Source organism: Pararge aegeria, chromosome 5, assembly GCF_905163445.1.
Source record: "Pararge aegeria chromosome 5, ilParAegt1.1, whole genome shotgun sequence".
NCBI lineage: Eukaryota > Metazoa > Arthropoda > Insecta > Lepidoptera > Nymphalidae > Pararge > Pararge aegeria.
This window is the reverse complement of record NC_053184.1, coordinates 18338865-18364570: the sequence shown is the minus strand read 5'-3', so window position 1 is coordinate 18364570 and position 25706 is coordinate 18338865. Positions and strand designations below refer to the sequence as shown.

Below are 25706 nucleotides of genomic sequence, written 5' to 3'. Positions count from 1 at the left end.
TTTGGCAGACTTGAGGCTTTGGTCTAAAACAAGCGCAAAACACGTTCAGATTTATTGAATAAATAAGGAAACCTACAGCAAATTAATTCCCTAGGGAATTGGGTTATAAAGTAAACATGACCTGTTTACGTGATAAGACAATTCCTTTTACCGCCTTAATCAAATTGTAATTTCAGTATTCAAATAGGCTTTCTACAATACTAATACAGACTCTTTTGAAACGTTCATACATATTTTTACATTATTAAGAGGATACGGTGCCACTTTTAATATAAAATGAAAGCTGCGAAGGTTCCAAACATGTAAAAAGAATCACAACGAATAAACATAAATGAATGGATAATTGTAGAAACAAGCTCATTATTTTATCCCTAATTGGTGAAAATAAAAAACTCCGCGAGCAATAGGAATTTATTGAATGTCGAAAGCAGAAAAGGACCTCGCGGCCACAAAACACTCTTAGATCACAATTGAAGTCATATATTTTTCTATTTTTGAAATATTAATCGGGTTTTTTTTTTTTGTTGTTGGCCAGTTCGAATTCCTGCACCCACCTCTAACTTTTCCAGTTAATGTGCGTTTTAAGCAATTAGATATCACTTGCTTCAACGGTGAAGGAAAACATCGTGAGGAAACCTGTAGCCTGAGTGTTGACATACTGTTTTTAAAGGTGCGTGGAGTCCACCAATCCGCACTGGGCCAGCGTGGTGGACTACGGTCTTAACCAATTCTCATTGTACTATGGAGACCCGTGCTCTGTAGTGGGCCGGTAATGGGATGATGCTGAAATCTTTTTGTGACTCCACAGTATTACCAGTTTATAAGGCATATTTTACAGACAATTTAAAGGAAAGAAATTTCAAAATCCAATATTACAATTTAACAATTGATATTATTTATTTTTGATGACCTCTCAGGTGCAGCGGTGAGCGCTGTGAATTTCAATATTAGGTTCCGGGTTCGATACCCGGGAGAGTCAATTTGGGAATTTATAATTTCTGACTTTTCACTGGTCTGGTCTGGTGGGAGGCTACGGCCGTGGCTAGTAACTCCCCACCGACAAAGACGTACCGCTAAGCGATTTAGTGTTCCAATGCGATGAAACCTATTATATGACTACCACACTCCCTAACTGGTTAGCCCGCTACTATCTTACACTGCATCGTCACTTATCATCAGGTGAGATTGCAGTCAAAGACTACTTTGTATGTAAAATAGAAAAAATAAATATATATATTTTAACCGTTTTTAGACCACACCACTCTGTCGGTGGTGATTGGTCTTAGGCTTGGCGCCTCTATAATTCAGCCTCATCGATGCCACTGCGGTGACAGGTCACCATGGACTCTCCTGTTCAAGAAGCGCTGGTCGCTTCTCTCGCCATAGCACCATCAACGACATCATCCGACGATCTCTTGCTACCGCTCACGTACCAGCTGTATTAGAACCTATTGGTTTGGCGCGGAGCGATGGCAAGAGACCTGATGGTATGACGTTCATACCTTGGAGGCTTGGAAGGTCACTTCTGTGGGATGCAACTTGTGTTGATACCCTAGCTGCATCAAACATCCAGGCCACCTCATCAATGGTGGGTGCGGCTGCTACCAGTGCCGAGCAGGCCAAGAGGCGTGAATATGAAAACTTGGATAGCAGCTTCATTTTTGTTCCTTTTGGAGTAGAGATTTTGGGACCGTGGGGTCCGGAGGCAAGAGCTCTTTTCAAAGAATTATCGAAAAGGGTTATCGAGTCTACCGGTGATCCTAGAGCGGGCAGTTACCTTGGCCAACGAATTAGTTTGGCCATCTAAAGGGGCAATGCTGCCAGCATCTTAGGAACTGTGCCTCGCTGCGGTGGTTTCGAGGACGTTTTAGATTTTATTTAGTTTTAAATAGTTTATTTTAGGTTATATTTATAAAACAATTATTTTAAAGAATAAATAAAATATATTTTTAACCGGAGCCTTTATACTGTAATTTAGTTAATTTTATCAAATCTCTCACCCTAACAAGATCCGGGTATATACGACTCATGTTTTCTACACGGTCTTCACATTCCAATCAACGTCAAATAGGAATTTTTCCCCATTGTCATACCATAATATAAAGAAAGAAATTTCAACGTCGCATTCCAGCCTTCAATAAACGGTAGGATTTTGGAATTCTCTACGTAACTGTACAATATGAGTTAAAAGTACGTCGAGTGAATTGGAAATAACCAGGATTTTTTAACTCTCCACCAACTTCATCTTCAGAAATCCTAACTTGTGTGTTTGTTTGTCCTTCCTGCTCTTCATGACTAAACAACCAATTCACTTGCTTTTTTGCATAAAGTTAGTTATAATATATAAATATAACTATTTTTGATTGATTGATTAATTACTTTAGAAAATCCTTCAAAAATTACCAGAAAATCACCGTTTTACCGTAATGTTTAGAAAACTCTAAAACAAATATGATAAAAAATAACATGAAATAAAATAAGATATACATAGAAGTCAAAGTTTATATTATAAAACGTAAGCTTACAGAAAAATCCTATTATAATATTAAGGATTACTTAAACGATAAAAAAGCTTAGGTGTGAATTGCTCTAGCTTCATAGCTGAATATAAAAAAACTGTGAGATGGTGATAACAAAAAAAAAATTACCCGGCTAAGTTTGTTGTTGGCTCTTCTTAGACCAGGGCGCGTTTGAAACCCTCGTAGCTTTAGGTATAAGTTGGCGAACGAAGTTATCAACATCCCCTTACAATTATGTAAACATATTATATGTATGAACGCTTCATAAGTGCCTGTGATAGGCCTACATGAATAAAGAAATTATTAATTTGAATTTTGAGTACTTAACATTTTTGAATCGGCTCAGTTTAGGATGAGAAAATAGTGGTATATGTTGATCGTGTCAAAATTTATAAGTTAAATCGGTCCCCATCGTTCCTATGGAGAAAGACAAGCCCAAACTGATTCCAGTTCGGACTTAGCGCGACGGCAACAGTTTTTCAAATACATCATAAAATTTCTCGCATCTTTACCATCGTCTTAAGATAACTAACTTACCAGCTGCAAGATGGTGAGGTACTTCTTCCACCACAAGTATTTGGTAACGGAGGGCCCGAAGACCGATAGACCGTAGTAGGTGTACATAAGGACATGTATAGCACTGTTGACCATCGCGGGCAGGAAGGCTGAAAAGGAGTTTTTACTATATGACAAAAAGAAGAACAAAATATAAACATATATATAACAGAGCACAAGAATTGTTCTTTTATAAAAACTGTCGCTCCGGGCTTAAAGCCCAAAGCGTCACGGAATGGACGACCCGCGAAAATGAGATTCTTCGTTTTGCGGTGAATTTATTCAAAAGGTCCAATATTTTACGAAATAAACGAAAGCTATCCCAAAATCCAGATAAATTGCTCAATTTGAATAGGTATCATCTAAATTCATTTTTACACCAAAAAAAAATAACTAAGATTGTATTACTTAAAAAAATTCACGACATTTTTTCCATGAGTAGTTTCTTTCTAACAGTACAAAGACATTGTATTGTTTTTGGGATACCTAGTTGTTGGTTTCTGCACCCGCAGTGCGGGAATAATACGAGTCTACGAGTATACAATATATAGTGTTACTAAGAAGTATGTCGGTCCATTATTTCCAATCCACTCCATCTCATGAACCATAATAGGTAGAGAGTTCGACGGCCGATTGACGCAGTGGGCAGCGACCCTGCTTTCTGAGTCGAAGGCTGTGGGTCCGATTCCCACAACTGAATAATGTTTGCCTGGTCAATATGAATGTTTTTCAGTGTCTGGGTGTTTGTATTTATATTATAAGTATTTATGAATAAAATTCATAAAATATATTCTTCAGTCATCTTAGTACCCATAACACAAGCGACGCTTACTTTAGGGCTAGATGGCGATGTGCAGTGGCGTGCATAGAGGGTATGCACAGGGTATGCAGATGATATAAAATGAAGAAAATAATCAGTAAAAGTTATAAGAAACTTAAGGATAGGCATTGCAAAAGTTATAAAAGCCTCCGGTTCCCGTTATAAATTTAAGTATTTATAACGGGAACCGGAGGTTTTCTTTAGTTTATATCATATGCATACCCTGTGCATGCCCTCTATGCACGCCACTGGCGATGTGTGTATTGGCATAGTATATTTATTTGTTAAAAAAAAAAGTTTTTCCACAGAATGTGTACTCCCTATATACTATGTAATGCCAAAACAGTTCATTATCACAGGTAATCGTGAACTGTCCAGCTTACGAGACAGGACAGTTTCTGTGAGCATTAACGTCCCCTACCAGGTGAGTTGTTAATAGTTTGTTTGTTTTAAGTCTTTATTGCACACACATTTTATATAAACTAAACACGAATACAGAAGAAACTTAAAAAAAAAAAAAAGAGTGTGCAAAGGCGGTCTTATCACTAAAGCGATCTCTTCCAGACAACCTTTGACGTTAGGAAAAAAACAAAAGAACGGGTTGGTGCAGCAATTTCAGTTAAAAAAATATATATACAAAATAATTTTAATAAACTACTTACTCATAAATTCTAAAACTACATACATATTATACATAATATATACAAGTATATACCTATTTAAGCAATATACTACATACTATAATATTACATAGATAAGAAATGGTTTTCCAGTCATAGTTATAATGGTCGGACCAGGAAGATGGCCAGTCTGATAGTAAGGGGAATAACATCGCCTATAAATATAGCTTCACTCTTCAGAGCATGCAAGGAACGCATCCTGAAAAGTGCAGGCTTGTGTCCATCAACCCGAGCAGTGGCGTGCATAGAGGGTATACTCAGGGTATGCAGATGATATAAAATGAAGAAAATATCCAGTAAGACAGAAAAAACTTAAGGAAAGACATTGTAAGAGTTATTAAAAGCCTACCCTAGTATTTAGAACTCATACTGGATATTTTCTTAATTTTATATCATCAGCATACCCTGTGCATACCCTCTATGCACGCCACTGATCCCGAGGCGTAGGTGTTAAGCTTAACGCGTCTGTAATTGTACTGGCAGGCGGCAACCAGGCACTTCAGATTGAAACACAGTATTTCAACTCACCTCTGCCGCAAAGAACCCTACTTCTATAAAAAAGATATCAGCGAAGAACTAACTTGTTACGGAAAAATAATATATTTACCTACATAGAGTTAAGAACATATGGAACCCTTAATCAGCCAGTGCATTGTGTCCAAAAGCAGGGAAAACTTCACGCTCGGAAGGATGTTGCTCGCTCACAAACTTTTCCAATTTTCCCCATTTTAAGGTGAACGTTTAGAACATTAGGAAAATAATTACCGTCAACTGCTAAATGCAATGAAGTCACTAAACGCCCGTTTGAGATACACTACTAAAGTGAAGTGGTTTTTAAGAATCAATATTAGTCGTGTACACGGTTTCCGTAGTTTCTTAATTCTGTGGTTATCCAGTGAACGTCTGTCGGTGAGTAGTAAAATAAATACCTTGTTCAATCACAAACTCGATATCAGAGGGTAGCCTGGTTCGAAATTAAATTAAACTCAAGATTGGTAGAAAATTCCTTGAGCGGGCACGACGTTATTCGGGGTCAAAAAGGTTAGGCCCAACGTAACGTATACGAGTACAATTTGTTGACATATTAAATTAATGGAGACATATTAAATAGCAGGATTGAGGGCTTCTAATTACTTACGATACGGTTCATTATTCAATCCTCCTTATCCCGATATGAGAGTAGGTCTCACTTTTTTCTATTTTTTGCCCTTTTTACGCCTTAGGTTGCATGGAAGGAATCGCTATGCGGCGATAAGGCCACTAAATTGTGCTTTCTTGCTCTCTGTTTATATCTCTGTAACTACTTTTTTCTTTGGTGTACAATAAAAGTGTATTCATTCATTCTTTAATGTATGGACTAATACTTTATCAATCAATAGCCTATATGCTGGACTAAAGATCTTTCCTAACGTGAGGGTTAGCCCATAATAACCACAGTAGATATTAGTAGTAGTACGGAATTCGCTGCAGCCCGTACTCCGTTATAATCCCTTAGTCGCCTCGATCGAAACTCCCAGGAAGATAAGGACAACTGTATACACCACACGGCAGCACTTGCTAGCAATAAACCTAATTGTGAGTGGTGAAGCAAGCTTACCTAGTAGATGCCTATTCAATCGACTCTTGAATCGAAGGAGCCTATATATTTTTTTATTCCACTACAAGTTAGCCCTTGACTGCAATCTCAACTATTAGTAAGTAATGATGCAGTCTAAGATGGTAGCGGGCTAACCTGTAAGGGAGTATGGTAGTCATAGCCCTAATCGGTTTCTACGCGACATCGCACCGGATAACTCAATCGCTTAGCGCCACGCCTTTGTTGCTGGTAACTAGCCACGGGCAAAGCCTCCTACCAGACCAGAATAGAGAAAATTCAGAAATTATAAATTCCCAAATTTCCATGGCCAGGAATCGAACCCTGGACCTCTGGACCTCCTAATTAAATTCACAGCGCTCACCGTTGCGCCAGGTAGGGAGGTCGTCAAAAATCTAATATTGTAGGGTAGCGAGTTATACGAAATGGGACGATAGTATCCTCGATTAACGAATAGTAATATATATAACAATTCTATGCGTTATCACTTTACTCCTCCTAAATGACTCGACTGCTAATTTTAATATATACTTGGATGTTTTAAAAAAAAATTATACCAGGTAGGTAAGAAAGAAAGAATAAAAAAGTGACTGCAATAATTTGAACATTCTAATGTTATAAGAATAAACTTGGTGTGTGTGCAATATACTAGGTTACATAAAATTCATAATTCTTTAAAAGGAAATTGCACACAATTCTACAATAAACTACTCATTGACTTAAAAAGTTCAAAGTTTATTTTAAACGTAAGTTTATGAAAAAGTCCTATTATAGTACAAAGGACTTCGTAATCGATAAAATAGTTTTGGAACCCTCGTAGCTTAATTTTAAGTTAACTGATATGGTTATCGCCATCATCTCACTACCTACTTGAATAAATATATTTTTGACTTTGACTTTGTGACTCTGCTGTACAAGTATGTCACAAAATATGATGAATACTGTCCGGTAGGTAAAGATACAGCTGTTTAAACGACGGAACGCAGCGTACTGCCACATAGTGGTTGTACCAAAGAAAACAAAAATCGTCAACATCTTTCAAACCCTCTCCCACGAGAACTGCATTTAATATCGGGATAAAAGTAATCCTATGTCCTACCTCGTAGTATGAATTCAAATCATGATAATCAAAATGCAAACTTCACTTCACTTTATCCACTTGGTACCCAATATATTGTCGTGTCCGGTGTGACTGATGTAAGGTATCGATGACTTTGTTATATCAATCCAACTATTTATCTATCCATAATCCATACTAATACTCATATAAAATATAGCTGTTGCCCGCGACTTCGTCTGCGTTTGATTTTGTTTATTGATTTCATGCATTCAATTTTGTTGTAAGTCTAAAAAAATTTGAGTATTCAGTATCGCTAAGCCTTAAAATGAGGAGTTTTGTCCTCTATCTGCAACCACATTCAGATCTACACAAAGTTTGTGCTAGTTTAAACACATATTATAGCCTCTAAAGTACCAAAATAATTATTTAAATCGATTATAATTTGTCGGAGTTATGGTGTAAAATCGTCAAACACTTTTATCCCCTCTATCAAAGGAACCTAGCTTAATGTCGGAATAAAAAGTATCCTATATTATTTCTAACACTTTCAAGAACATGTGTACAAAATTTTATGAAGATCGGTTAAGTAGTTTTTGCGTGAAAGCGTAACAAACAAACTTACATTGACTTTTATAATATTAGCAGGGATTGTGACTATAAGAGTGGCAAAATCTATCCAAATCTTTAAAAAACTTGTGAACGATCGCCTTTTGTCTACACACTGCACCCTTCTACTCTTTTTTCATTCTTAATTTTTATGTTTGATAATAATTATTTATTTATTTTATACTTAATTTATTATATTATTTTTAAGAAAATATCATTTTATATATTATATATAGTAGGTAGGTAGTTACGTATTTATTTATTTGCGTTTAGTTACAAGTATTTTTGTAAATATATTATATATATTTATTTAAGTAATGAAATATTTTTACGGGTATACCTATGTATATATATGCACCACCTACCTATTTTCTGTATTTGTTTTACTTGCCATTGGTTGCCTGGAAGAAATCGTTGTGCAGTCATATTGTATACGTTGTTTTGTTTTGTTTGTTAAAAGTAACGGTGCCGCGATATTTTTAAAGAGCAGAGAAAAACGTGGACGAATAAATATCATAAGAACAATATTACTTACTAGATCCACTAGGAACCCATTTGATTCCTATCCACCAGAAGCCAAACATTGTGGAGTGGTGGTAGACATGCAAGAAGGTTAACTGTTCTTCTTTCTTTCTCAGGATAAAGAAGAACGTATCGCAGAACTCTAGAAGCTTCGAGAAGTAGTACCACCAGACAGCGTTGGCTATCTAAAACAAAAACCACACATTAAAATAATAGCTAGGGAAAAATGTCAATAACGGCACGAACCGAGAAGCGGACCCAGGGCCTCCAGGGCCAGTTTATACTCGTATATATACTAGTCAAGCATTTTCATTTGATACCCATACTAAGGGAGCTCTGAACAAAAAATTGAATTCGCCATTTTGTGAACTCAAAATCGGTTCATCGGTTCAAGAGCTATGATGCCAAAGAAGGACGCAAACACACACACACACACACACACACACTCTCTCACACACACACACACACACACACACACACACATACATACATACATTCATACACACACACTCACAAACACACACACACACACACACACACACACATAGAGTAAAGACACATCCAACTTATAACGTGTTCCAAAGTACTCACTTGTAATTCATCGGCGTCGTACTTCTGCCGGCATGGCTCGCATATGTAGCTATATCTCAATCTGAACGAGGCTGTCAGTAGTTTAGCTGCTATGTATCCATTAAGAGCGGCCATCGCTAAGTTGTAAGGGACTAGGAGCCATGTGAGCTTGAAGGGACGTCTGTTTTTCATTATCTTAGGCCCGATCCAGACTATGAATAGGTATATGAGTGTGTAGATTACTGTTGGCACTGGTGAATCTACTAGCGGCCATCCCTCGGTTCTTTTGTCTGCAATAAAAAGTTATCGTTTCATAGGCATCATCAGTATATTACAGACTCATGACTGCTGAACACAGGTCTTCTTTCGAATGTCGAAAAGGTATGTGTAGACCCACTACACTACTCCATTGTGGATTGATGGGTCTTTTATTATTAGATTATTATAAACATTCCGCGCCGGCTAGTTCCTACCGAGATTTTTAAACAAAAACTCAATACCTAAGATACATTAGCCTTGGTAATTCATTGACATAAGAATCATCAACATTGGCTCAGGAGTTTAATCTCTTGTATGGAAACTAAACCGGAAGTTACTGCTTATCATTAAAAAGCGTAAAGTCAAATATCTGGGCCAGGTTTTGAGACATGAGCGATACCAACTGCTCCAGCTCATAATGATGGGCAAAGTTGAGGGCAAACGACGTGTTGGAAGGAGGAAGAAGTCATGGCTGCGCAACATCCGTGAATGGACCAATATTGTAAGCGTGGAAACATTGTTTCGCTTGGCGCAAGACCGCGAGAAGTTCGCTGAGCTGACGGCCAACCTCCAGTAGTGGAGAGGCACAAAAAGAGAGAGAGATGGAAACTAAGAAACACACATGCATACATCATCATCATCATCTTTATATTAATCCATTACCGGCCCTCTACAGGGCACATGTCTCCTCCAACAATGAGGGTTGTTGGAGGAGAGTGAAGGGTTCAGGCTGGCCAAGTGCGGATTTGTGTACACACGCCTTTAAAAACATTATACACTGCACTCCGGCAGCGCTGAAGCAAGTGATATGTTAATTGCATAAAACTCACGTATCTTAGGAAAGTTGGAGGTCCATGCTGGGATTCGAACCCCGAGAAAAAGGAAATATTAAAATAATTCCACTTTAATTTTTGCCAGAAATAACGCTTTCAATAACGAAGTAATACAGTATTGCGTTGCGGTAACAAAGTAGGTATTCAAAACTTTAAAGCTAGCAAAACTAGGTCTTGCTAGTGAATTTTAGTTTCCAGCGAATATAAGAACATACCTGAAAGTGACAAGGTCCATAAATAATAGTCGTAAGTATCTTTCAGGACACTCTGCGTCGAGTTCACGATTTTCGCCATTTTTGTGGAATCTCATACGATCTGCAAGACAAAAAACAAAGGTTTAGTAAAACTTTTAATAAATTAAATTTCAGTGCAGTATGAAATGATTACATGAAAACCGAAATAAAACTTCACAGGCTTTAGAAGTACCTACATTATGTACCGACTGTGGGACTTATCTATGAAACCGAAACCCGAACTGAAAACCTAATAGTTTAGAGTAAATCACCGCCCTAGTTTTTACTAAAAGAAATCAGATAAAGCCCCTAACATCACATGCAAAATTAAAATCATGTGACTTCTATTACTTTTTTTATATATAATACCTAGGTGTAAGTTACGTATATACCTACGTCTACGGAGATAATATTATATATTCTTGTTATATAAAGAATCTATATCTTTACATTGTCTATGAACAATAATTACGAAGAAATCGTTTTTTGGTTGGATTGGAAGTACGTCAAATTAAAAAAAAATCTTCAGCTCAATTGCTTAGAGAAGTAACAGGCTATTAAACATGTGCTCGTTACAACCCTTAGATCGAGCAAAAAAAAAAAAACATTAGCGAAACTGACAGCACGGGCGATGCGACGCGGTTGGTCGGATTGATGAAGTTTGTAGGTACGGGAATAATTTACTTCTCAAAATTTATGCTGAACGCACTAGTAGTAACCGCATGTATATTCAAATAAACAGGCTTTTTAAAGCATGAAATAATTTGCCAAACGACCCGTCAATTACTGAGAGATATAGGGAAGCGGGGGGCACGTTGTTACAATTTTTAGATAATTACCAATATCACAAAAGCTATCAAATAATGTATACATTTGATTGCTTTTACCGTTAGTATGTCTATTCAATTGACAATTAATCAAATAAGTCTATTGTAACAACTTACCCCTGACTTGGGGCTAGGTAGATATGTTTAAAACATTTTATGGTTCAAACACACAAACCAATTCTTCAGCTTTTGGGAATAAGCAATCAATTCTCGCAATCAAAACCCCTTATATTATCGCCATGACAAAAGTTGAAAAATATATAAATAACAATAACAGTTTTTCTGGTACACAAGTGGGAACTAATTTTTTTTATGTGGACAAATAAATCACTTTTTTTTTAAATAAGTATAGAGGCTATGTAAACTCTTCTTAGACCAGGGCGAGTCTGAAACCCTCCTTTAGGTTAACACCAAGGAATGTTGTCACCATAATTATGGAAACATATATATAGTTATATGTAGGTAGATACGCTTCATAAGTGCCTATTTTAGCCTTACGTTAGTTATTTTCTTTCCATTTTATGTAGACATTCTAATAATTAGACATATTGCTCACTAGACTTTTTACGTAGTTAGTTTAGCTAATTAGACTTTCTGATCAGGCGGCGTTAGTGAGTTATAAATGAAATCAAAAACTTAATTCCCAGACATATATTAAATAACTTATTCGTATATCCATTTTTTTCTGTAAAGTCTAAAAAAATGGCGACGTAAAATTAGCGAAATTGAAAAAAAAACACCGAAATTTGTTGCTTTTTTGTTGCTAATTAGTTACTAAAAAATTATTTTTTTTGCTCTAACCGATCGCATAAAATCGGCAATAACGCTAACTTTACATTAAGATAGCGTGGGAATCACTGAATGTCGACTGATCAATCAAGCAAATAAGGGTCAATTTGTTGCTAATTTGTTGCTGGAAGATGCTTAGAAAAAAAAAAAAAAAAAAAAAAATTAAACTTATTGTTATTTTACAATATCTTCTAATATAAATAAGAGAACTTTGTAGTGGTACGTTTTGTTTTTTGTTTTTATTTTTTTTTAAACGGAACTGAACCTAAGTCTTATTCATGTTCTAACCTAACCTAACCTATCCAAACCTTTTAAAACTAGTTTGGATTCCTTTAGACCTAAGCCCACCGGCAACTACGATTAAACACTGATCTATCTGGCTTTCATCAGTGCATCAACAGCAGCATAACTAGTATTAAAATAGTAATGAGTTTTTATTAATGCATATATTCACATTAAATCTTGAATCTAAAGTCTAAAGGGATCAAAACTAGATTTAGGTTAGGTTAAGTTAGAACATGTATATGAGGGGTGCCCGGCCACAGGCCGGGCACTTGGGTTCAGTTCAGTCAAAAATTATATATTATTTACTATTATTTATATTTGAATGAGAATGAAAAATAGCAATTATTTTGAATAGTTTTCAGAATGAGACAGACGGGTGTGGTAGGTTAAAATCTCCAATTTAAAGTTCCCTTATAAAAAATATCAATTTTATTTTTTTTTCTAAGCATCTTCCAGCAACAAATTAGCAACAAATTGACCCTTATTTGCTTGATTGATCAGTCGACATTCAGTGATTCCCACGCTATCTTAATGTAAAGTTAGCGTTATTGCCGATTTTATGCGATCATCATCATCATCATCATCATCAAAGCTCTACAGCCCTGGGTGGGCCTTGGCTTGGTCAAGCATATTTTTCCATTTGAGGCGGTCAGAAGCTGCTTCTTTCCAGCTCCGAACTCCCAGAACCCTCATATCCCTCTCAACTCCATCACTCCACCGACCCCTAGGTCATCCTCGGCTTCTACGCCCCTCCAAAGTGCCCTCCATCAACCTCTTTGGCGCTCTCGTGCCTTCCATGCGTTGCACATGCCCTGCCCATTGCATTCTTAACAGTTTGATAGTTCTGACGACATTCGGTTCTTTAAATAGTTCGTATAGCTCGTGATTATACCGAATGCGCCAAAAACCATTATCCTGCATAGCACCAAACACTCGTCGCAAGACCTTTCGTTCGAAAATGAGCAGACTGTTTTCGTCTTTCTTGCTTAAGACCCAACATTCTGCGCCATATGTAAGTATTGGCCGGAGCAAGGTCTTATAGACGAGTATTTTCAGACTTCTCGACAGAATCTTTGATCGAAGATAAGGTAAAAGTCCGAAGTAACATTTATTTGCCGATGTGATTCTCCTGTTAATTTCAGATGATATTTCGTTGTCCGCCGTGACAAGAGAACCAAGATATACGAAATCCCTAACTGTGGCGAAGGTGTTCGTGCCAATTTTAATACTTTCTTCGAGTGGGGTCTTTTGGACGCTTAAAACCGGCATGTACTTAGTCTTATCTTGGTTGACACACATTCCCGCTGCTTGGGTTGCACTCTCTAGTGCTAGGTACGCATTGTTCAGGGCTTGTCGAGATCTGCTTACAATGTCCAAGTCATCGGCGTATCCTAAAACCTGAACAGATTTATAGAAAATGGTGCCGTCTTTTTCAATTTTTGAAGCTTGCATACATTTGTCTAGCACAATATTAAAAAGCAGGCAAGATAGCGCATCACCTTGTCGTAAACCGTCATTCACCAGAAAGGAGTCCGAGAGGTCTGCTTGGATTTTTATTCTGCAGTCTGTTTTTTCGAGGGTCATTCTTGTCAAAGATATCAATTTCGGTGGTATGTTGATGTCTTTCATGGCTTGGATTTTATGCGATCGGTTAGAGCAAAAAAATTAATTTTTTAGCTACTAATTAGCAACAAAAAAGCAACAAATTTCGGAGTTTTTTTTTTTTCCAATTTCGCTTATTTTACGTCGCCATTTTTTAGACTTTTTTCTGTAAGTTCTTTTTTCAACTTTGATATTATTATATTGACACGAGTAAATTAGGAAGTTTAACACATCAGTGAGATCAATTAAAAAGCTTTAGAATTTCTCAGAGTCTTCAAAGTTATGGTACGGATAGCCATTTGAGAAACTTGGGATATAAACAGCAATTAGGGTGATATTTATTTATAATCCGACCGGAATTTCCTCATTGATACTTTTTTTTTAAATATTTTTGAAGTTATACTTCTTTCGGCGCGTTAGGGAAAAATTATGAGTGTAAATTTTTACGATGCGCGCGCACGCCATGACAAAAAACCGACACCATGAAGTTAGCTATAGTCAACATTTTAGTTTTTCAATAAAAGCTATGACATGATTTGAAATAATAAATTCCCAAATCGAACCCAGAACCGCCTACTTAAATTCACAGCACTCACCGCTGTGTCAGGGAGGTCGTCAACAGTTATATAGGATGAACCACAACCTGTCTTCTATCGTGAATATGTTAATAAGGTAATTGTAGTGTGACTTATGCGTACTTTTACTTTTTGACACGTGTAATTACCTTTGCCGAACTCTGCCCATAATTTTCCATTTATCGCTAACAAGCACTTGTTACCTTGTGTTAATATTGGGTATACAACCCGAAAAACCAATTACCATAATATAAATAAATTGCGAGATCATTTTGTGAATGCTTTATTTATAAATAGGCGACCAAATAATGATATTGGCATACAGGTTACGATAATGAAGTAAGGTTGATTTTTTTTTACAGGAGATAGTAAAACAGAAAACGGAAAGCGTCGTTCTGTACTACTGCTACAGTCTGCTATTGATTATCTTACAGGCTGTGATTAGTTCCAAAACACATTCCGAAGCGAATCACGTCCATCACCATTCCTTAGTACGGATTCGTTGAATCCAACCTGTATTGTACAGTAAAAAGTAAAAGATAAATTATACTTCTAATATATAACTTATAATCTTCATATTATAACTAGAAAAGATATAGAAAGTTAAATTAATTAATTACGGAAATAAAATAAACGTTTTTATACAATCATATAGAAGCAGGCGTTAATCTGCGGATCTTTGTGATACTCTGAACATAATGCCTTCGAAGCCTTCTTTGCAAAACGCAGCAAAATCTGTACGATGCCATTAATACATTTTTCAATCTTTAAAATCCACACTAAACAGATCTTCAAAAATGTTCTCGCTAGTCTCTATTCAAGCTTCGCTTCGATATCGTCTCTATGTGGAGTATATTGTTTAAAAAAACTATGAATTGCATCGTACAGATTTTCCTGGTTTTCCAGATGATAGCTTAATGTTTATTGTACATATTATTACTGTTTTCGTCAGATGAGATGTGCCAACTTTAGAGCTCAAAACGTATACGAATTTTAGTATGGAAAATTAGTAACTGGAAAATTAATAAGTTTTGCATTATAATAACTAGTTTTAAAATTATGACATTTATATATTGACATAGGAGAACGATGACAATGTTTAATAAAACGATGATTTAAACTATTTTGGTTAGAAATAAAAATATTTTTTTATTTGTCATACTTATAATTGAATGACTTCTTAATGTTTTTAATTTATAGTTTTAATGAAATTGATGATATTAATTGAACATGATATTGTTCAAAATTCAAAATTCAAAATTCATTTATTTCAAGTAGGCCTAATACAAGCACTTTTGGAACGTCAAGTCTGTCCGTGTGTAGTGACTCTACCATCGGTTCGGGAGGCAGATTCTACCGAGAAGAAGCCGGCAAGAAACTCAGCAGTTGCTCTTTTGTATTTGATATGATATTGTATGGATAGAAATTATCAAGTATACTCCTTGAATGTACTTATCATTGATATTTTGTTGTACGCCAGAAATCGTTGGATACATGTCTAATGTTTTCATTACAATGAAATAAATAAATAGATATCATTGGAAAAATAACGGGATTTATATAACTGAGATGGTTTTGGGACCAATTTTCTATAGACTGTGTTTTATCAAAATGACAATTTGGGGGTTGTTAAAGGGGTGGTAAAACCAAGTCCTTAAAAGCCGGAAACGCATCAGTGGCCCCGCTATGCCGTTGATGTTCATAAGAGATGGTAATCGCTTCACAGCAGTTGATTCGCTTGCTCTTATATCGCCTATTTACATATATATACCTATATAAAAAGAATTATTCATTCATAAATATCATCATGATAAATAAATATACTACGACAATACACACATCGCCATATAGCCCCAAAGTAAGCGTAGCTTGTGTTATGGGTACTAAGATGACTGTTGAATATTTTTATAAATAATATACATAAATACTTATAATATACTGGACTGAAAAACATTCATTCTCATCACACGAACATTTTCCAGTTGTGGGAATCGAACCTACGGTCTAGGATTCAGAAAGCAGGGTTGCTACCCACTGCGCCAGTCGGCCGTCACTGATGATATTTATTAATAAACAATTATGTAATAAAACTAAAAAGTTAGTTTTGTATCACACTCACTAGATAATATATTCCACTCCACTTCTTCATGTTTATTTTAATTTATTTTTAAGAAAAACTGTTTCTTTTCAGAATAAATGCTTTAAACCTAAACTATTCAACCCTACTCAACCAAATATCATGACATTTTGGCACACACATTGTCAAATTACCAGAAAATGCAATATTACATCTCTTTAATCAAGAAAATGAACTGTTACCGAAGGAATTATAAGTTTTAAAAATGAATAACCTGAAATTATAGTTAACTCTACATCAAAGCGAGCAAAGCAGCGGGTGAAAACTTACCAATATTTTGCTTACAAAATATTGACAAGTTTTTGAATTTGCCAATCCAGTGTCGATTACGAGATCGGCACGCATTTCCGGCATTGAAAAATGCGTTCATAAAAGCTCGCCACGCAGTGTCCGATCAGCCGACAAAATACAAGCTTTCTAAAGCCCCATATAACTGAGGACAATTGAATAACAACACGTGTCATTCGTACAAGAGAAGTGACTAGCAAAACGGACGGCCATTGTTAATTTTAATGATTGACGAGTGAAAGTGATGAGAGAAAAATACGCTTAAACATACATAAGAGGGAGAAAGCATTCTGTGTCAAATGCAGGTTAAATGTTTATTTTTACTTTTGTTCGAAGTGGTGATTGAGGTTTTACAACCTGTTAACCTCTTTAGTAACTCGTTGGTCTTATGGTTCGTATGTTTGATTAAGCACAACGAGTCGCGACGGTTTATTCCCGGATTAAGCGAGTAATTAGGAAAGAAATTAGAAAATTGGTGCACTTAGTCCAATCCCGTCCCTGAGTTACCCCCCTCCCTAATGTTAACTAAACTCCTACTAAAGATGACGTTTGTGTCATGTTTAGAACATGAATAGTATTATATTTGTATTGGATAGAAGCAGGCGTTACTTTGCGGAATTCAATGATATATTATGAATATTATTGAATACTTCGTGCTTCCAAGTTCCATATAATGAAAGTTTTAGATTGTTATTTGTTGAAATTAACACTCTATTCGGTATATGATAGAGTGCGTTTTATAATATTATGCAAAGCACAAAGCTGCGTTATTATTCAATTCAGATCTTGGTAAATGGCCAGTCATAACCTACGCTTGTGTTGCATGAATACTGCACAACTGTTACTAAAATCCCCGCGTGCACTATTTATTTTGTATTCTTCATGTTTTATTTTACTATTCATGAGAAATTCATTTACCAGAGGACCGTATATAAGAAGCAGTTCTCTAAATGAAATTATAAATCTACGTATTTTCAATAGACTATCGAATGACTATGTGGTGACATAGTCTTGTGATCCACACTTAGCCAGCGTGATGGACTACGGCCTAAACCCTTCTCGTTCTGAGAGACCCGTAACTTGGAGTGGGACGGTAATGGGTTGATATGATGATGATGACGATAATGATATTTTACTAGGTTACAATATAAAAGGTGTAGCGGAGATAGCCCAGTGGTTTTTTTTTTTTTTTTTTTTAAATATTAATAGCGGGCAAACGAGCAAGTGGGCCACCTGATGATAAGTGATCACCGCCGTTCATAAACATCTGCAGCACCAGAGGAGCCACCGATTCGTTGCCGGGTTTTAAGGGATTTGTTTATCCGCCCCTTGAATAACCCTAGATTGTATAAGGTTAAGGTTAGGACTTCGACTTCACTTTAAGGGGGCCGAGTTCGAATCCCAGCAGCAGTTTAATGCAAGAATATAATTTGCTTCAACGGTAAAGGAGAACATCGCGATGAAACCTGCATGGATAATGGTTTCCTCTTAGAATGAGGTTTAGGAAGTAGTTTTCCACGCTGGCTTTTGCTGAGAACATTATAAAGAACTCTCAGGCACGCAGGTTTCCTCACGATGTTTTCCTTCACCGTTAAAGCAAGCGTTATTTTAATTGCTTAAAACGCACATTACTTAGAAAAACTAGAAGTATATACTACGACAATACACACATCGCCACCTAGCCCCAAAGTAAGCGTAGCTTGTGTTATGGGTACTAAGATGACTGTCGAACATTTTTATGAATTATATAAACATAAATACTTATAATAAAAGAAGTAATAGAAGAGCGTGCTGGGATTCGAACTCGGCCCCCCTAAAGTGAAGTCGAAGTCCCTTTTGGCTATCACCGCTTCAATGTTAAGATATTGATTCACAATTCGTATATTAACCATTGATCCTTAGCTGATCTTAATTGACGAGACATGTTAACGCTATACCAATTTGCCTATAACTATCCATGACCAATGGAATATATTAACGATCCACAATCTAACGCAATCACCTACAGAGGCCTAGCTAGACCACTCGCTTAATGTGGCTATAGCTTAGCCAGACAAGTGATTAACTGCCGGCCATGTTTCTTTATGTTGTCTACAATAAAACTTGACGCATTCATTCGTCACACCCCAGTTTTCGAAGTGAAATGAGAGCTTCGTTGGGCTGAATGTCTTACAGTGTTTCAAGTTTGTTTTGAGATTTTACCAAGACCAAGTCTTAGGGCTCCTCTAATCAACTCTAACTCTAAGTTAATATTTAGATATATTGCATATCTTTTTAGTAGTCATTAAGTTGAAAATGTTTGTGTGATGAATATGATTTTTTTTCAGTGTCTGGGTGTTCATATGCACCTACATTAAAGTATTTATGTTTAATATTCATAAAAATATTCATCTATCATCTTAGTACCCATAACACAAGCTACGCATAATTTGGGGCTCGGTGGTAATGTGTGTATTGTCGTAGTATATTTGACGGCTGATTGGCGCAGTGGGCAGCGACCCTGCTTTCTGAGTCAAAGGCCGTGGGTTCGATTCCCACAACTGGAAGATGTTTGTGTGATGAACAGGAATGTTTTTCAGTGTCTGGGTGTTTATATGTATTTTATCAGTATTTATGTATATTATTCATTGAATAAATATTCATCAGTCATCTTAGTACCCATAACACAAGCTACGCTTACTTTGGGGCTAGATGGCGGTGTGTGTATTGTCGTAGTATATTTATTTATGTATTTGTTTATATTTACCTATTATTTATTTATTTATTGGAACTTATTTGACCCATGCCACAATAAAATCATCTAACTCACATCCTGGGGTAGCTGGACGAGAACTTCATGTATCATATGTTCCCTCTCACAATTTAGTACATAAATAATTTCAAATTCAGATCTCTGGGCTAAAGAAAACCCCATACTTAACCAAATAGGGCGTAGAAAATAGCACTGGATAGATCACGCTTTACGCCGAACATCCGGTGCCCAAAAATAAGCATTTCAATGGCAACCGGGGGGGGGGGGGGGGGGGATCGTGGAAGGGGCCAAAGGCAACATGGAAACGGTCTCTGGAAGCGGAAATGAAGGCTTCTAACTTCTATTGGAGCACGCTTAAGTCATTATGAACATCCTCAGGAGATGATGACTTTACAATGAATAATTGTTAAGTCACATTGTCACATCTCCTGCTGTTCGCGGAATGTAGCAAATTAAGCTTAATTTTCATAATATATTATGGATTTCCGCAGAGTAACGCCTGCTTCTATCCAATACACGCTTAAGTCTGCAGCTCGGGATAGGACAAAAGGAGTCTCGGCCCAGTGCACCACCAGGTGTTGAAGGACTCAAAGAAGAAGAAGTCTTATGGCTCCTAAGCTCCTCAGAGCCATTCAGCGAGCGATGGAAAGAGCATAGCTCGGAGTATCTCAACGGAATCGAATCAGAATCAAAGAGATCCTTAGAACTTATGTCTCTGGAATTCTTGCTATTTCGTTACCAATTTTCATCAACATTTATTAAGTCGTGCATTAAATGTAACGAAAAAATCGCATATTTAATTTACTTGTCTATAACAAAGAAAAACAAAGAACTTGTCTCTGGAATTCTTGCTATTTCATTACCAATTTTCATCAACATTTATTAAGTCGTCATAAAATGTAACGAAAAAATCGCATATTTAATTTACTTGTCTAATTATAACAAAGAAAACCCATATTAATTTCATGCAAGAAGTAGTTAATTTAATAATTATAACTAACATAAGCTCGTTAATTAGGTTTCAAGTTTCCGTATAACGATAATTATGTTCTATTTTTCTTCTCTCCGTCTCGTTAGTTTTAAGGACCTCCATGGCCAACGGTGAGCGCTGTTTATTTAAGTAAGCGGTTTGAATTTCGGCAGGGGTAATTTGGGAATTTATAATTTCTGAATTTTCTCTGGTCTGGTGGGCCGTGAGGAGGCCGGGAGGCTTTGGCCGTGGATAATTACCACCCTACCGACAAAGCGATTTAGTGTTCCGGTGCGATGTCGCGTGGGAACCGATTTGGGGTATGACTACCATACTCCGTAACAGGTTAGCCCGCTACTATTTAAGACTGCATCGTCACTTACCACCAGGTGAGATTGAAGTCAAGGGCTAATTTGTAGTGAAATGAAAAAAAATAAAGTGTCATGTACCCGGAATTACACCGGCCCTTCAATATTGTATAGAAGCAGGCGTTACTTTGCGGAAATCCATGATATATTATCAAAATTAAGCTTAATTTGCTATACTCCGCTAGAAGCAGGAGAATCTGTGTGGTGTAATTTATAATTTCTTCAATCCTTATACTCCACACCAAACAGATCCTCGGCAATACACCCTCTACGCACGTTTCGCTCCGAAACCGGAGCATCATCAGGAGATGTTGACTTTACAATGAATAATTGTTAAGTAACTTAACAGTACGATAGTAATATACCGGCCCTTCAGACCAAATTAGCAATTCTACTTGGCGGTAAAAATAAGCGTGGCGGTATTACCGGACGAGCTCTGTCACAAAAATCTCTACTACTACCAACTTACATACTTAACTTATTAACAATAAATTAGATGCAGGTCTAAAAAATCAACCTACGCGTTTTTTTAAGAAAAATCTGGCGCATTAGACCAGGGTAGAAGCCTTTAAAAATAATTAAAAGTGAAAAAAAAAAATAGTAGGATGCAACACATTATTAGGTAAGGAGGGGAATATTATAAAAATAAAAGGCAAAATAATTTACGTATATTATGCATCAATTTAATATGTAAGCTCACTGGTATTATGTAAATAGTAAAGCATAATAAGTTTTTACTTGATTTTTTGTCAATGTTATTAAAATAAATTCCCTAAATCATCGTAGAGCAATGTAAATTATAATATAATTATACATTATTACGATTTATATTATAGTATGTTAATTTAACTGAGGTCCAGCTGAACAAATTTGAACGCCTCCAACATTGAAGCAAAAAGATTGATTTTATGGGATTGCCTCGAATTGAGATCATGTCGTATGCTGACACTGCACATGCCTTTCCGCAAGACAGGTTCTATAAGCTCTCGTTTGCAGTGCAAGCGAATTTTGGAATGCGCTTGATTTTCAGGGGACCGAGCTCGAATCCCAGCACGCAACTCTAACCTTTCTAATTATGTGCGTTACAAAATGTAAGTGCGTTAAAATATAACTTGCTTCAACGGTGAAGGAAAACATCGTGGGTAAACCTGCATGCCTGAGAGTTTTCCAAAATGTTCTCTAAGGCGATTGGAGTCCGGATCTGGATCCGAACTAGGCCAGCGTGTTGGACTACGGACTAAACCCTCTAAGTCTTATTTGAGAGGAGACACGTACCCTGTAGTGGGCTGGCAATTGATTAATCATGATGATTAATTTAACATAATTCCACCTTTAGATAGTCCCACAGTCCAACTTCTTTAAGCATATCCCTCGTGGATAAATCTCAGAGCCGTTGTCATACAATCATTGATCGCAATTGAATACACAAGAATGAGTTACGAGTAATCAAAGAGCCATTATTCAAATCGTAACTTCCATCGGCTGAACAGCAAGTTGACTGTCAAATGTGACGTAATTGGGGTATGAATATCAAGAGTGTGTCTGTCAATATAAATATTCAGTTCATTTATTTAAAACTAGATGACCCGCGCAACTTCGACTGCACCAAATCGGTTATTACCGGATTTAATATCTTTTAGCATTTCTATACCCGTAGTAACGTCTAAACGATAGGTCCAATTTGAATAATTTAAAGAGAAATTATTATTTATTTGGATCTGGTAGGGACGTCACCATCTTAAGATTGTACCCGTGTTTTGATTGACAAATTATAACAAAAAGCGGTTGCGTCCTAACAATTAGGCATTTAGCCTCCCAGACTTTTTTGTAGGTAATAATGATTACTTTAAACATTTCAAACTATCCATCCATCCATATATCCTTACTCACAAACTTTCGTATTTACGAGTATAATATAAGTAGGATGGTACGCATGCATTCGATCGCTGTCCCATATGCTTTGCGACTCGCTGTTATCTGTGAATAGTTATGTCCTTTATCTCCGACAATATTTATCCGATCTTCATTAAAATTTCACAATACATGCTTGATAGTATACACTTTCAAATAAAAGAATTATTAAAATCGGTTTAAATTTAACGGAGCTATGAAGTAAAATTAATAAAAATATTCATCTCATTTCCCGGGAGAAGCTTATTGTTTAAAAAGTAGCCTATATGTTGACCCGGAATATCAGCTACCACTTTACCAAATTTTATTTGAATCCGTTCAGTAGTTTTCGTGATGCCCGGACAGACAGACAGACAGACAGATCGACTCAGTATCGATTATAAAAAATATCAAAATATATTAAATGTACAGAAATCTTCGAGTTACAGTTTTATTATAAGTATAGATTTGGAAATAAATAACGTAACGAGATGTGGACATGGTCCTCTGGGTCTTTCCTAGAATGAGAAGAGTTCTCCACAGTGGTCGACACTCCCAGGCCTGCAGGTTTCTCCAAAATATTTTCCTTCACAGTTAAAGCCAGACGTGGTGTAAAGTTGCTTAAAAATGGACATTTCCCCGAAAATTGAATGAAAGAGACCGGAAAAGCCGTAAATTATAGAATAGAATACCTAACTGTTCATAAGTTGTAAAATTTATAAGTGTTTTATGAGGTATGAGGGAACAAATGCTACTTTCATAACTATTCTTTGAATTTTAGTATATGGGATGTCAACAGCCAAACATTTATAATATCTCCTGACTTTGGTGCTAAATCAGTCATACCCAAATCTTTAAAATAAATTAAATCCATCCGTCCTTTTTCTCAATCCATCCGTCCATCCTTCCCATTAAAAAAGACAGCTCTGTTCAACATGTTAGTTTAGCTTAATTTAGAAATTTATTTAAAATGAAAAGGAGAAAATTTTAATAAATATAAACTGGATACGTATATAAGTATGTTTACATCGAGCGGAGATTTAACGTTCATCACACAGGTTCATCGTTATAAGAACTAAGTAGTTTTTTGTAATTACGAATTATTTAACTTATTAATTAATACTCCCATGCATTAATCTACAAAATGGTCGACAGCACGATTTTTTAAACCTTAGTTCCAACGGGAATTATAAAAGAAAGAAGTTTAAATAAAAACAGTAAAACAGAGTGACCTATAGAAAATTGTGGCGGGGTTTAGTTAGCAGTTAATAAAATCGAGGCGACTTACCCTTAATGCCTATTTGTCAGAGACGTAACACAACACACACAAATACAAACACACACTGACGCGGCCTGCGCGCGCGAGCTTTGCCCAGCGCTTACTGAAGGTTCGCTTGCGCAGGCGCATCGACGATAGCTACACGGCAGCGTGATATGGGGTGTGCACTTTACACACTAGGTTACGTAATTTTGCATCACTTTCATACAGTTCTACGTTAATACTGCGAAACGATGTATTAAAAGTTTTTCTTCTGATTATGATTATAATATAATTTGAGTAAATCACATGTTTAACTCAAATTATTTTATTTTATTGTTTCAAATAAGCACATGTAAAAATGCATACAACAATATACAAAATACATTGGAAGTAAACTCCACTGCGGGTAAACAGAATATACCCGTGTTAAGGTTAGTTGTAATGGGAAACCATTAATTTGGTCCGGCTAAACTTAACGTAGGCTTTCAGATCTTCATTTTATAGTCTGGTTAACCGGAGTGAAGTATACTTCCAATGTATATATTACACATCAATATTAAAATTATAAAACTGTTAATATACTGGTAGGTATAAAATTTACTATAACAAACAATATAGTCGTGTGCCTGAAGGCTAAAATTCCTAACTGAGGAACGGGTCCTCCATCCTTGCGCTAAATTGTAACTGTTAGCACCTAAGAACTAAAGTAGCTTATATTCCAAAGCGATTTAGTTGTCAATGCTCGGAGTATTTTTACGTGAACATATCAGATATGAGAAGTTCTGTAGAAGAGTTGGTCGTTCCGTAAATGGACAAATATCGTATGTTTGGAAACATTGTTTCGCTTGGCGCAAGACCACGAGAAGTTGGCTCAGCTGGCCAACCTCCAGTAGTGGAGAGGTTAGTAGTTGAGCTGTTTATGACAGAGATCTTCGCGGAAAGGATTTCTACCGCAGAGCAGCATCGCTGTGTTGGGTCTGATAGGCGTGGTTACCAATGTAATTACAGGCATATGAGGTCAGACACAAGGTGGAAATTTGTAGGACACGTTCCTTGTATGACCTGAGAAGATTATCTCTGCTTATAGGCAATTGTTTACACTCAAGTGGGCCATTTGCTCGGTCCATCAATATTACTAACCCCATTCACTGAGTGGAGACCCGTGCAACCCGAGAGCCGGTAATGAGTTGATATAAATGTTATGCAATACGAACTATAAAAAAGTCATATCCCAAAGTGGAGAAATGCCCAGCAATATGATGCCACCTAGAGACGAAATAAAATGAATAACGATACCACAACAAAACGAGATAAAAAACTATAAATAAACTTAAAATGTTGTTACATATTAAAAGACATGCGATACTTAAAGTAAACGTAACTAGTTAACTATTACCTAAGAAATATAACATTACGTTATATAATACTTACTTTTTAATTTTATATTAGAACTATATAATTTAGCCGACGTAATTTAATGACCGCATGCTCTCCATCTCCGAATGCTGGACTGTGAAGTGAAAGTTGGAATGTATACGTTTTAACCGACATCGAAAAAGCTAAAGCCTCTTAAGTTATGCAGCAGATTTTGTTTCGTTGTTTTATGACATAATTGTCACTAGCTCGCTATTGCCAGTGACTTAATTAGCGTATATTGGATAGAAGCAGGCGTTACTTTGCAGAAACCTATAATATATTATGAAAATTAAGCT

The 25706-nt window shown here is 36.3% G+C and overlaps 1 protein-coding gene across 1 annotated transcript in view; it reads right to left on the bottom strand.

Annotated features, from left to right (window-relative positions):
* LOC120623801 (elongation of very long chain fatty acids protein 4-like) overlaps positions 1 to 24084 on the bottom strand; it is a 32299-nt gene extending 8215 nt beyond the window's left edge. Inside the window, exons 1-5 of the mRNA XM_039890050.1 lie at positions 24022 to 24084; positions 10233 to 10332; positions 8948 to 9216; positions 8370 to 8541; positions 3057 to 3184 (exon numbers count right to left, since the gene is read on the bottom strand). Of these exons, the coding sequence (XP_039745984.1) occupies positions 3057 to 3184; positions 8370 to 8541; positions 8948 to 9216; positions 10233 to 10311 (648 nt within the window). The 5' untranslated portion in view covers positions 10312 to 10332; positions 24022 to 24084. The remainder of the gene's footprint in view (positions 1 to 3056; positions 3185 to 8369; positions 8542 to 8947; positions 9217 to 10232; positions 10333 to 24021) is intronic.
* Positions 24085 to 25706: the final 1622 nt, after the last annotated feature.